Source organism: Pinus tabuliformis, chromosome Q, assembly GCF_031772625.1.
Source record: "Pinus tabuliformis cultivar Carrire ecotype Pingquan chromosome Q, CPIR1, whole genome shotgun sequence".
NCBI lineage: Eukaryota > Viridiplantae > Streptophyta > Pinopsida > Pinales > Pinaceae > Pinus > Pinus tabuliformis.
Window position 1 is genome coordinate 1,022,333,028 of NC_142296.1, and position 13,368 is coordinate 1,022,346,395.

The 13,368-nt window shown below is 35.2% G+C and overlaps 1 protein-coding gene across 1 annotated transcript; it reads right to left on the reverse strand.

Moving 5' to 3' along the window:
* Positions 1-244: 244 nt before the first annotated feature.
* LOC149222980 (uncharacterized) lies at positions 245-10,244 on the reverse strand. The gene is made up of 5 exons (XM_089383206.1): positions 10,101-10,244; positions 9,731-9,931; positions 952-1,038; positions 766-858; positions 245-593 (listed from the first exon to the last, which is right to left on the reverse strand). The coding sequence occupies exons 2-5, from the start codon at positions 9,845-9,847 to the stop codon at positions 432-434; spliced, it is 459 nt and encodes a 152-aa protein (XP_089239332.1). The 5' UTR covers positions 9,848-9,931; positions 10,101-10,244; the 3' UTR covers positions 245-431.
* Between the last annotated feature and the right edge of the window lie 3,124 nt (positions 10,245-13,368).

A 13,368-nucleotide genomic window follows, 5' to 3' on the forward strand; every position in this document is an offset into this window, starting at 1 on the left:
AAATATATGATAGTTTCTAAATATCATTAAAGCAGATATCACAATTCAAAATCATTTGTAAAGAAATTTAAGAGAAATTGACAACATCCATCCAAAAAAATAACAATGTGTCATTAACAATTTTCAAAACATGTATAAAATAGCAACATAATACTAATAAAATCAGTATTATTTTTAATCAAAACAAGTAAAATTCAAATATGATTAACAAATCAAAATATTTCATGAATATCGTTATTCTACGATAAATTAACAACATACATAAATCAAACTCATCGTATGATTACAAAATCAAAATGTCTCATTGATATAGGGTAAATTCACAACACCCATCTAAACATAACAATGTCATTCTACACAATAATTTCTTCATAAAAAACAATGCATGTGCATGCCTAGCTACCACCACCAAGATCATCCTCATGATCATCTTAACCATCCTCATTACTCTGATCCACATCATCACCAACACCGCAACTATCATCATCATCTCCTCCTTCACCACCATCATCCTCATCCTCATCCTCATCATCTCCTGATATATGTTGAACATAATTTGGATCATCGTCTTGGCAATCATTACCTATAGCATTCTGACAAAAAAAATCAATATTACATGTTAGTATTAATTACATAACACACTGCATGTTTTTGTTATACAATGTTAACCATAAAATGAGGTAAGATATAATATCTAATAGTACTAAAAAATAAAATGAAAATATGGTTTAAAAGTATATTGGAAATCCAACTAAGATTACATACCATAGAGTCCATCCAAACAACAAATTCAACCCATCTCTTTTGCTGCAACACCTCCTTTTCCAAATGATTTGGAGGTCTTCCATATTTTAGTTCCTATCAATCAGTAAATAGGGAGAAATTAGATAACAATGACTTTCTTCTAGTACAAAATTTATTAAAAAAATATCACATGTTTAATATACTTACAAAGGTTGTTATCAGTGCTTTTAAACCTTTCTGGCCACTACAATGAGTGACTTTTGTCTTGGTTAACCTCGCCTTGGATGCCTTGTCCTTAAACATAAACCAATTCAATTTATTTTCACACAAATACATGTCTAAGATACTTATAAGTATTAATACATTCTAAATAATGTTTAATGAAAAAATCAATACCTGAATGCTCTCATTGCTGGCTTTTCTTTGTGCATCCAACTTCTCATATGATTTTACAAGTTCTTTCCATACTTTAAAAGGTATGTCAATAGGTCTTTGTTTCAGTCTTTGATCTTGAGGCATTTTTTTAGTTTTTCTTGTTTGGTTAAAAATTTTGGTTAAAAAAAAACGAACAAGTAATTCAGATCAATGGCATGGGTACTCTATGGATATGTGTAAAAAAATGGCTATAAAGAAAACATCCAAAAAACATATGATCTCTCCCTTTGATGGTCACTTGGGGCATATGGTTGGAAAGGAACAACTCCATTTTCGAAAATCAAGGACAATCCTTTCTCAAAGTCCTTCCTAATATTTGCTCCAAATGTCTTAAAATGAAAAACAAAATTCAAAATTCATCCTCAAACATCTCCCTTAAATATAACGTTGGACCATAAATTCTTCACTTTTATTGTTATCGGCTCTGGAATGATTTTTCTATATGCAATTATATAATGAAATATGTGTGCACTAATGAAAAAACATTGAGTTTCATTTTTCATAATCACAAACAATGAAAAAAGAATCACACGTAACTAGCATCATTTTGGAAATTTTATATTTATTAAAAATCTTTAACATGTTTTCCTCCCATATCTCATAAAAAGGTGTGAAATTTTTTATATACTCTCCAATAAGCCTAAGGATCACATACCTTTTAAAACTTTGCATTACCATTATATGTTTCTCCTTGAAGATATATAATATGTTTCTTCTTTAACATATATATTATGTTTCACATTTCTTAATATTTGACAAAATACTAAAGTTGAAAACAGTGGTCATTGTCTCAATCATATTCCTCGTGATCTTGTTCAGCATAAAACAGTTTGGTACAAGCAAAGTAGGCATGACATTTTCTCTGGCACTCATGATATGGTTTTTCTCTATTGGTTCTATTTTACTTTACAATATTATTTAACATGACATGACAATTTTAAGGGCATTCAATCCTGTTTATATCTATTACTTGTTCAAGAGGAACACTATCAAAGCATGGATGTCCCTAGGAGGTTGAGTGTTATGCATAATAGGAGCTGAAGCTATGTTTGCTGATTTGGGTCACTTCTCAGTAAGATCCATCCAGATAGCCTTCACATGTGTAGTATTCCCATGCCTAATATTGGCTTACATGGATCAAGTTGCATATCTTATGAAGCATCCCTCTGTGGTGGAGAACGTATTCTCTGCTTCAATTCCATATGGTTTTATCTGGCCAGTCTTCGTGATAGCTAGTGTTGTTGCCATGATTGCAAGCCAGGCAATGATCTCAGCAACAATTTCATCTATTAAAATGTCCATGGCCCTAGGATGCTTTCCCAGATTGAAAATAATTCACACATCCCGACGGTTCATGGGTCAGATCTACATTCTTGTCATCAACTGGGTTCTAATGATAATGTGTGTCTTGGTATGTGATTGTTTTAAGAGCGCGGTCGAGATATCAAATGCGTATGGCATTGCAAAGGTAGAGATGATTATGGTGACTACAAGCCTAGTGACTCTTGTCATGGTTCTTATATGGGCAAAAAATATATTCCTTGCGATTGGATTTCCTGTTCTATTTGGATCAACTAAGCTAATTTATTTTTCTGCAGTTTTGATGAAAGTGGGGGAAAATGGTTGGATAAATGGTTTTTGCCACCTACTTCCTTCTTGTGATGTACATTTGGAACTATGGAAGTGTTCTGAATTATCAGGAGTTGTATATCTTGTTGGTCAAAGAGATGTCAAGGCTAGAAAGGATTCATGGTTTCCTAAGAAACTGGTTATAATCTACTTCTATGCTTTCATGAGGGCAAACTGCAGGGCAGGCCCTGCAAGCCTCAATGTACCTCACACCAATCTCTTGCAAGTTAGCATGACATATACTGTCTAACTTGAAGGTTTCCATGAATCAAACATGCTGAATGTTTTTCAAGGACCAAGTCACAACATCAATATGGTGATGGATAACAAAGATTTCCTTGAAGGTGGCAGAGATGAAGTGAATTTTAATGTGAAGTTAATAATCATAAGTTTTGTTGTCGAACAAGATCTTCATTACTTAGTCCTTGATTTTGTTTGATAGAGAATAATAGCCATTCCTACGATTAATCACTGAAATTTATGAACAAAGACACCATTCTTTTTTCAATGAAGATGATAGGTGGTATTTTATATGCATGGTTAAGCCTAAGATAAGCCATGTTTTCTACATAAGAAAGTTATATTAAGTTATATCCATGAAAATGAAAGGAAGATGACATTGCATGTTTCCTCGTATAGCTAACCATCGCTCAATAAAATTTGATGCTTCTCCACCTCATTCATTACATCATTGCTTAAGAACCTTGGATGCTTCTCCATTTTTTTTGACATCATGTATTGATTATGTTGTTGTTGGAGATTTTACACTAAGTTTTTCAACATCGAGCTTACTAGGGCTTGCACCACCGGGGTTATTAGTAAGAATCTCATGAGGTTTGCATAGCCATGATTATTAGAATCAAAATAGTAGGATTTGCACTAAAAAACAGTTCATAGAGCTTTCCTGCTGGGGAGAAAATCACAAGTTCAACTTCTGCAGTGCAGAGCACCGAGAGCTCATAAGCTTTCTTCAGCAATCCACCTACGTTTGGAAAATGTAGCCTGCCTGCTGGCGATGTTCTCAATCCTCTTCCTCTGCATCTTTCCCCTCACTATTCTTGTCTGTCCTCTTTCGTTTTTCCCTCCAAACAACCCTCTCAAATTGAGAAAGCAGAACAACTCACTCGATGAGAATCCGAATCCAATTATCGCTTCTAACAATAACCCAATACGATACCAGAAGTGATTACACAAAACCTCATTGACTCTTCATTTGTTTGGTAAAGAGCCAAGCATATACTTCTGACGAGGGTTTCCGTCTCAAGTCTAGCTCGCAGGACGTGGCTTAGTCAATTGCGAGAAAAGTTTTCCACCTACCTATCACATATGGTTTGTCACACTATATATTAAAATCAGGGACAATCCTTTCTCAGAGTGGACAATCCATTTGAATGCATTGATCAATGCTTTGTGCAATGCTGGTAGAGTGGACCATGCAAGGAACTATCTAATGGAGATGAAAAAATTTAAATCCTGATATAGTTTGCTATAGGACATTCATTGGAGGCCTATGCAAGTTGGGTATGGTGGACGAGGCAGTGAATCAACTGGCAATAATGATTAGAAAGGGTCTCTCACCCACATATGCTCTGTACTATTCACTCATCAAAGCTTGCTACAAATCAAAGAAAGTTCAAGCCGCTGCCCAGATACTGAACAAAATGCTTAGGGAACGTGTTGTTCCTAGTCATGCAAGTTTTAACTATGGCATGCATCATCTTGGGAAGGTAGGAAAAAAAATTGAGGCATAAAAAGTTCTTGAAGAAGTGATAGATTGTAAATCCTCTGTACATGTTAAAGTATACACAGAAGTAATGTTTGCTCTATTTCAGACCAGTGAAGTGGAAAAATCATTACAATTAGAAGGCAAAAGAATTAGAAGAGGTTGTGAAACTAACTTTTTGACTCTGTAAAACAGTGTTTCTCTAAGGGAAAAATTGATGAGGTATCCAAGATTTTAGAAGGCATAAACCAAAGATATCCGGTACAAGGTATTACATTATGAAAAAATTGAAATGGTCAGATTTATTGTTTTTCCAAGGAGACCACTCTTGCTTGAACCAAGAGTATTGTTAAAAAGCAATGTTGCTTAGTTGCATGAAAATTTAATTGTCCAAAATTTAATTTTGGACTCTTTGCTGGCAAAATTTCATATAAAGGTATGCCCTTTTGCCTTATAACATGATGATTTTAATGAAAATGGAGGAAGGGAATCAACTTCAGAGAATCAAATGAAGTTAAAAAATATTAGATTATCAATTATAATCCATAGGAAGGGAGGAAAATAAAGGGTATGGTTGTGCTTAGCCTAAAACGTTTGCCTCTCATTTGAGAACTTTTCAAAAACTCAACTTTATTTCTGAATCTATAAACACAACTCTAAGTTTACATCTCAATTTACAGGTAAAGATTCAGTTTAAAGCAAATCTAAAAATAAGAATAAGCAAATCCAGAACTAAGAATTTGAAGCATTATTATTGTGGCAGAGCAAGGCAACTAAAATTTGAGTGTGTGGGAACAAAGTGGGATCTAGAACATGGAAAACTCACCAAAAAAAATAGCAAATATTGTGGAAAGCGGAAAAAAGGAAAAAGAGCATCATTCCTTTGTTAATTCTCATACAGAATACAAATTAGATGCATGGTGTGAAGGAAAATGAAATTTACAAATTAGATGCATATGACCATAACATGGGATGTCCCCCAACTTTAAATTTTGCATCATGCAGACATCAGGTAGCAAGCCAAGGAGCATCTCGAGCTGTTCAGGACATTTCTGTACCTCCCCCCCCCCCCCCCCCCCCCCGACAAATCCTGAATCCTGGATATAGGAGTTGCAAATAAAGTATGGAGCTTCTTGAAAAAAAATGTTAGCAATGGGTACTAATGCTAGTTTTAACTTTAACCTGCTTGAAATGAATACTCGACAAATCCAAGTGTATCTTGAGGTAAAATTTGTTGACAATATAACAGGATGGTTTTCCTGCTGTTGATACAAATGGCTATTGCTGTTAAGCCTAATTTTAACTATGATATGTTGCCAGAAGACATGTCCCCAAAATTTGGACAAATCCCTCAGACCATAGGATGTGTTCCTCAATCCCAGGTATGCATCCTCCTACAACATGGCATAGAGCAAAATATGCTTAACATAAGTAGTCATTCACATCAATAGCAGGAAAACCATCCTGATGTGTTTCCAACAAAACATTATCTTGTGATACCCTACACACCACCATATTGGGTAAAAATGTAAAACTAGCATGTGTACCCCCAATGCCAACATTTTTTTCAAGAAGTTCCAAACCATAGCAGACAAGACTCTAGATACTAAAATGACAAGAAAAGTTTACAAAACTTGGAGAATTGTCAAGCCTGTTTCAGACTCTCAGATATCTAGTGGGCTATGCCTATCCATGAATGCACGTGAGAGACCAATAATATACAAGAAGGCAATGAAACAATCAAAAAAGCACCTACACTCAAAATTCCATTCTGGAAAGAAGGAAAAGACTCACTAAGGATACCAAGGGGTGCAAAATTCTAGATGTGAGGAATAGCAGTTACTGAGGAATACGGTTCATCTATTCTTACTGTTACAGATAATGCATTTACCAGATTGACTCAAGGTCTATTTCCTAGTGTCATGGAACACTGTGTTTTGATGATGGCTTTTGGTCTTGTTCCCATGGAACTGTAGTTGCATCTGGCTTAATCAATATGAAAGGGCTGCCCTGTGCGCGATTAGGAAGAAGTTTCCTTTCTTTCTCCTCTGGGTTATGTTTCAAAATTATAACCATCAGCTATCGGCATGTTGAAGGGATCACACACCTTTCAAGCAGAGCCCATTTTTCTGCAGGATTGTCCATAGGCATTGTTGCAGGTAACACCCCTTCATACAGAAGCTAGTTTTCCACAAAAGAATGGTGGTTGTTCAGTGACTCAGGGCCTCTCTGTGCAGTCACAAGTAGTATCAACATTATAACATATCCTTTCAGAATTCAAGTATATCTTCTCACTGGATAGCATGATTAAAATGTAGAAAAATGTTATGGAGTGTCCAAGTAGTGTAGAACAGAGAAGCAAGAAAAAATACCACAAGACAACCATAAGGTTGATAGAACCATGTTTAGGCACATTAGATATTGCTTGGTGACAGAGTCTTACACCTTTGAAAGGAATATGTGTTTCCCTACATTTCTATTGAACAAATACAAACCTGAATATGTTCTAAGGACTATCATGGAGGGAGTCGAGATGATCCACAGGACCCATAGCTGAATACACAAGGGGATTTCAATGCTGGAAATCTAGTTTATAGCATAGTAGCAAGATTTGGTCATATTGCTCTTTATTATATGGAAATTCGACAACAGTACAAAATTCAGTATGTTTTCACTGCAATGCAGATACAGAACAGTTCACTTACCTTATAATGTCTTTGATACCCATCAACATATAAGCCCCAAAAAAATAGAGCAAAAACCTCAAAAAAATAAAAATAACAGTAAGAAAACACTTAAAAATAAACTACATTGCAAAATTTTCAAAGAATAAATTGCTTTTTCTGGTTTTAGTGTGTTCTGAGGATGAAATTCTTCTAAAATATGGAACAAAACGCTTATTTTCATACTGAGAAATATAGATTTCCATATTGGAACCATGCTGCATTCCTTTATTAGGTATTTTCCATACTAAGTTGTATTTGAATACATATTCGGATTCAAATTTTGCTACTATGGTTTATAGCCATTCCTAGTTACACGTATGCTGAAATCAGGGAGGTCAAGGTAATCAGATAAATTGTCACAACAATTATGAACAAGAGGCAACCTTCCTTGAAATTCTTGAACCTCCAGTAATCAGAAAAATTGTCACAACAATTATGAACAAGAGGCAACATTCCTTAAAATTCTTGAACCCCCTACCCTTGCCTGGATTTGCTCACGGCGCCAATCAGTCCTCATGTACATGTACATCAAAATATTTATTATATAATTAACTATAAATTTGTTAACATTAAAAGGACAAATAGATCCTCTGTTCATGTAGAGATGCTCACTGACGACCATGTTGACAATGGCGATGAGAGGGAGAAACTGCCGTGATATCTAATCTTCAATATGCATATTTTAGATAATAAAGACTGACCTACTAAGTTAACCAAGTAGCCATTATACAAAGTACACATAAATGAAGCTCAAAGCTAAGAGATTTTTTTTCTCACTTTCTTTGCTTCCCACGCAAACTATTACTCGATTTCAATTTTTCTTATTAGATTCCAAAATTTAATGAAATTATCTGGCTGGGAGCATTGTTGCAGTGCATGGCTTTTGTCCACTATCTCCACTACAAATTTTGAAATGACAACAAAAAATCCATTAAGACCGGAATCTCCACACAACAGTGAAAGCAGAGTTCATTATTCAAGAACAAAGTAAAGCGAACCAAATACTCTAAGAGCAGGACATGCATGAGTCCTCCAGACCCAGATCCACTAGATTGATTGCATCATTTTTTCAGCTGGATGAAGCATCGATGACCCGGTAGATGCACCAGTCATGAGCAAAAATAACAGACGATCAGTGATTCAGAAGCACCCTTACCAAGCACAGTTGAGATCATCCAGATAATCCACAAGGCCATCTAGGTATGCTATCTTACAAAAGCTATAATTCTCAGCTTATATCTTGTAGACACTAGACAGACACCCATCACCAGGGTTCTCCCTTCCACACGTAACCCGTCAAACTTTGTAGTCCGATGAGCTTCAATAAAGTTTGCCAGGATAGAATCCAGCCTGGTTTATGGCCCTGCATACCTCTCCTTTGACGCTTAGATAAATTAGGACTTATTTATTTTCTAGGCTTCTACTATTAGTCTCTTCTTCATTGTATCAGGTTTATCTGTTATTATAACCCTTGAAAATCTGATAAGGAAATCCAAGAGATGCTTCTCCATATTTGTGAATGGCATTCTTCGTAAAACTGTTGACATAGACTAGTGCACCTAAATCTGGGGGATTTAAACTGGTTACCTACTAACACGTAACCAGAACCAGCCAGATGCTCGTCTTCATTGTATCAGGTTTATCTGTTATTCTAACCCTTGAAAATCTGATAAGGAAATCCAAGAGATGCTTCTCCATATTTGTGAATGGCATTCTTCGTAAAACTGTTGACATAGACTAGTGCACCTAAATCTGGGGGATTTAAACTGGTTACCTACTAACACGTAACCAGAACCAGCCAGATGCTCAACAACATTGGCTACAAACAATTGAGATAATCACCCCTTTGTTATTTTATCATTCGTCATTCTGTTAAATCTGAAATCTTATTTGTAGTCTCTCCTTTTCAGCGAATACCTTTAAGCACTCCAGCATCAATATATAGTTTTAGTCCCATTAACCTAATGTCCTTTCATCATTTGTGGACATTTATATAATTTATTTCTTTATTCCGAAATTCTTCTTAAAATTATTATTTCCATTTCTTTATGAACCTTCTGCTGTCGAGCAATTGGTGTTATTTTGAGAAAAATAATTTGTAAACGAAGTTTCTTGGTTAGTGAAAAGCCCGCCAAAAGTACCTCTACGCCAAGTAGATCCCTGGAAAGTGTCTATCTCTCAATGTTAGTGACATCTCAATGCATTCACCCATTCGAGAGCTTTCGTAGGCAGTCAGCGTCGTATGTAGAGCATCTAGCTCGGCGGGCCTCACAGTTTGTGAGGAAGAGTAAGCAGATCGCAGAGTATTTGCTTATTTCACTCCTTTCGGAAAACCTATAAATTTTTTAAAGTAACTGCTACTTACGAATCATAAGTTTTTTAAAATAAATTCTACTTAGTTTCAGATTTTTAGATTTTTAAGGGGTTTTACCGACCCATAAATAGAGATTCAATAAATGGAAGAGAAGCTTACTGATGGTGACATCGCCGTCGGGGCTCTGGAGCATCTTGTCCATTCCCTTGGGGCCGAGTGAGGTGCGAAGGATTCTCGCAACGGACCTAGCGGCCACAATGTTGGCCTTCTGAGCATCTAAGCCTCTGATTCAGGTCTTCTGCTCCTGCCCCTTTATTATGATAAATGGCCTCCCGTACTCATCAAATGCCAGTGCCATCCCTGCAAACAGTAACAGATTGCAGCACAGAGATTAAATCCTAAACATACAAGAGTGGCTGCTAAAAACACACTGGATTTTGAACCAGAAACCTGAAATGCGTGTACTCCTCTCTGTGTGGAAGACTGAATGTGCGGGTGGAAATCCATTGAAGTTAAAAATGGAACATACCTTGGCGCCGTCAATGGACTGAAGAACCGATCGTGGGGTTCGAGTGTCTGCTACTGGTGAAACCCTAATTCGCAAATCTCTGCAATCTCGTTTTCGCTCCCGCCCTGCGAAAAGCGAATAGATCCTCCTTCTTGTTCTAGAACGTAAACGAAGTTTGGGTTGGTAGGGGTTTTGTAAAGAAAAGTAAAGCTTTACCTTTTTTCAAAAATGCTAATTTCATAGTGAAAAACAGTAAATACATTTTTTTCTTTTCACATCACTAGTTAAGTAGCTATATAATGTTTTTGGTTCTTGGTTAGGTTGGAAAATATTTATAATAATATAATTTTATGGTTGTTGTTTAAGTTTATTAGGTGTTATTAAAACAACAAATACATTTTTTTTATTTTCACATCACTAAAGAAGTAACTATATAATGTTTTTGGTTATTGGTTAGGTTAGAAAATATTTATAATAATAATAATATAATTTTATGGTTGTTGTTTAAGTTTATTAGGTGTAATTTTTTTTAATTTCAATTTAATAATTTTAAATGGAAAAATATGATTTTAATTTGGTTGTATTGAAAATATTTATATGTTTTTACATATAAGGTGGGTGCAAACAAAGGAGAATATATAGTAATTCTATTTAATAGTTAATAACAAGTGTTGATTTCTTAAAATTATATGATAAATTTGAAAGGAGTAGGGTATGTATCTTTTTTCGGGTGAAATATATTAAAATTATTGTGTGAATGGGGTTGTAAGACCCTATATTTTCATCATGGGAAAATATAGTCCTCTCTTAGCCACTTGCATAGTTTAGATTGTCATAAGCAAAGTAGGTACATTGTCTTAAGATGTAAACATTTCATTTTAAGCAGTGTCATAATGTGGTTTCAGCGAAGCATTAAAAGATGGAATGAGCATGCACATTTGGGATGCTAGTGTTATATTCATCTTGAGGCATGATTGCACGTCTAAGAAGACTCTAACAAGGGTTGCAGAGGAGAGTTGGGGGATTGTAGTCTCACTTAGAAGTGTATACAAGCAAGTTAAGCCCTATGAGAAGTTGTGAAACAAAATTAAGGGATTTGACAAGTTGCACGAAGGCAACTTAGTAGTGGTACTAAGTGAGCAATCCTTGATTCAACTTGATACTCTCTCCTTGGCACTACCACTTTGTAAGATGGAGAAGAAATGTGAAATAGATGTGCAACCCACTAAAGAAGTTGAAGGTTGTTGTAATGTATATCGGTGGTTATGTCATGATGTGAAAGGAAGTGTTGGAACTTGGAAGGTGACCATTAGAGTAGATTTACCATGGAGTGAAAGGAGGTGCAAGGATCTGATAAGGAGGGCACTACACAAATCTAACAAGTAGGCCATATTGGGTTAGGATATTACTATTTTGGGACATCCAAAGTTGAAGGTGCATTTTATGGAGGTGCAGTCGAAGTGCTTGGGTGCGTGCCACAGCGTAAGGGTATCAACACTAGCTAGAATGTGTTCCATGAAGGAAAAAATACCACAAATTTGGGATGACTTAACCATTTGGCATTTAAGGTGTGTTATGTCCTAGTTTTGAGGAGACAATTAGAACCATCTTAGAGTGTGATGGGTTGTGCCATGGACTTAGGTCCACTTATATGGGTTGAGGTGTAAAGGTACCGTGTGAGTTGAGGAAAATGATTACAATGCTTACCTATATAAAGTGTTTATGATATAAGATTAATAAGTTTTTGTTGGAGAATGGAAGAGGAGGATAAGAAAAGAGAGGCATTAAGGTTTGTTGTAAATCAATCAAAAGGAACGAACTTGTTAATCTTATTAGCAAGATTGTTCAAGTTGTCTCTTCAATAGGAGTGAATTTTGGCTAAGACTAGGGAGTTAAGCATTGATTGGGTACTCTGGAAATCCAAGACCTAACATATCCAAGCTAGTCCATTAAATAGATTCATCTTGGGCAAGGGTTGTTAAGGCTAAGGTGCAAATATCCCCTCTGCTCAAACTATTTAACATGCAAAGTTGGATCTGATTCTTCAACTTGTCCTGACGATGAACCACACTGGTTGGTTCGAAATGCCTAAACAAATGATATATCTTGTGATTTACGCTGGAAAAATTTCTCGTAAACTACACATTAAGAAAGTTTGTGCACTCCTATATGGATAAACATGCTTATTATCTTTCATGAGTTTCATCAAATATTTAACATATTATTCATCAACTTTATTTAGATATTCATCATCTCCAATTAACAAATATACATTAAGCAAGTTCATGCACTCTTATATCGATAACATGCTTATTATTTTTCATGAGTTTCATTAAAGATTTAACATATTATTCATCAACTTTGGATTTGGCGAGGATGAATTCTAGTATATTACCAAGTGTGTTTTTTTCAATTGTAGTTCTTACTTTCATGATTAATTTGGTTGTAATTTTTACTTCCACGATTAATTTAGTCTAAGTTCTCTAGGTAGTCATTAATGATCTATTCAGTGCTATGTGGGGGTTTTACTTTTCAACAAATATGAAGTATCTATGTTACATTGGGACCTAGTGACCTTGTTGAAAAACCCTAGCAAACATCTTTGAAACCATTTACTAGCACTAGTTGAACTTGAGATATCTCAAAAACTAAAAGGAACAAATAAGGGTTGCTTTGCCAATCCACTCATAACCTAATCCACTTTGGTGTACTTATATTCTCAAAGTGAATCAAATACCAAGAATGATCTATGTCTGCTAAAACCTATAATCACATTGTTTCCCTAATAGGAACTAAAAACTTCTATACCCAGTTGTTGAACTTTTGCAACCAATTATAAACCTTCAACAAGAAGTAGTTTTCTAACGAGAATTATTGCCATATCTTCCTTGGTTTTACGAGGAAAAAGAAATAAAATTTCATTTGTTATCAAAGGTAAACCAAATTCATTATTTGCATACTTCCAAACCTAGGGTTTCGTATCCAAAGTAGATCCTAACCACATCAATGAAACAAACTTTGTTTTTATGTATCATCCAAACATTATGTACAATTACAGACTCACCTCTAATCCATTGTTTATAAAAATGTTGAATATTTTCATACATGATATACTGAACAGCTGGACAATGAAAATAGTTGTCATCGCTATTCTTCCATTTATATGCTTTTTGCAACTTATTTGAAAGAGCAATTTTGTCTCAACAATTAGACTTGTAGCATAAAGAACATGGTTAATACATATGATTAGACCAAAAACTAGTTACTACCAAAATTCAACCAAAAAAAA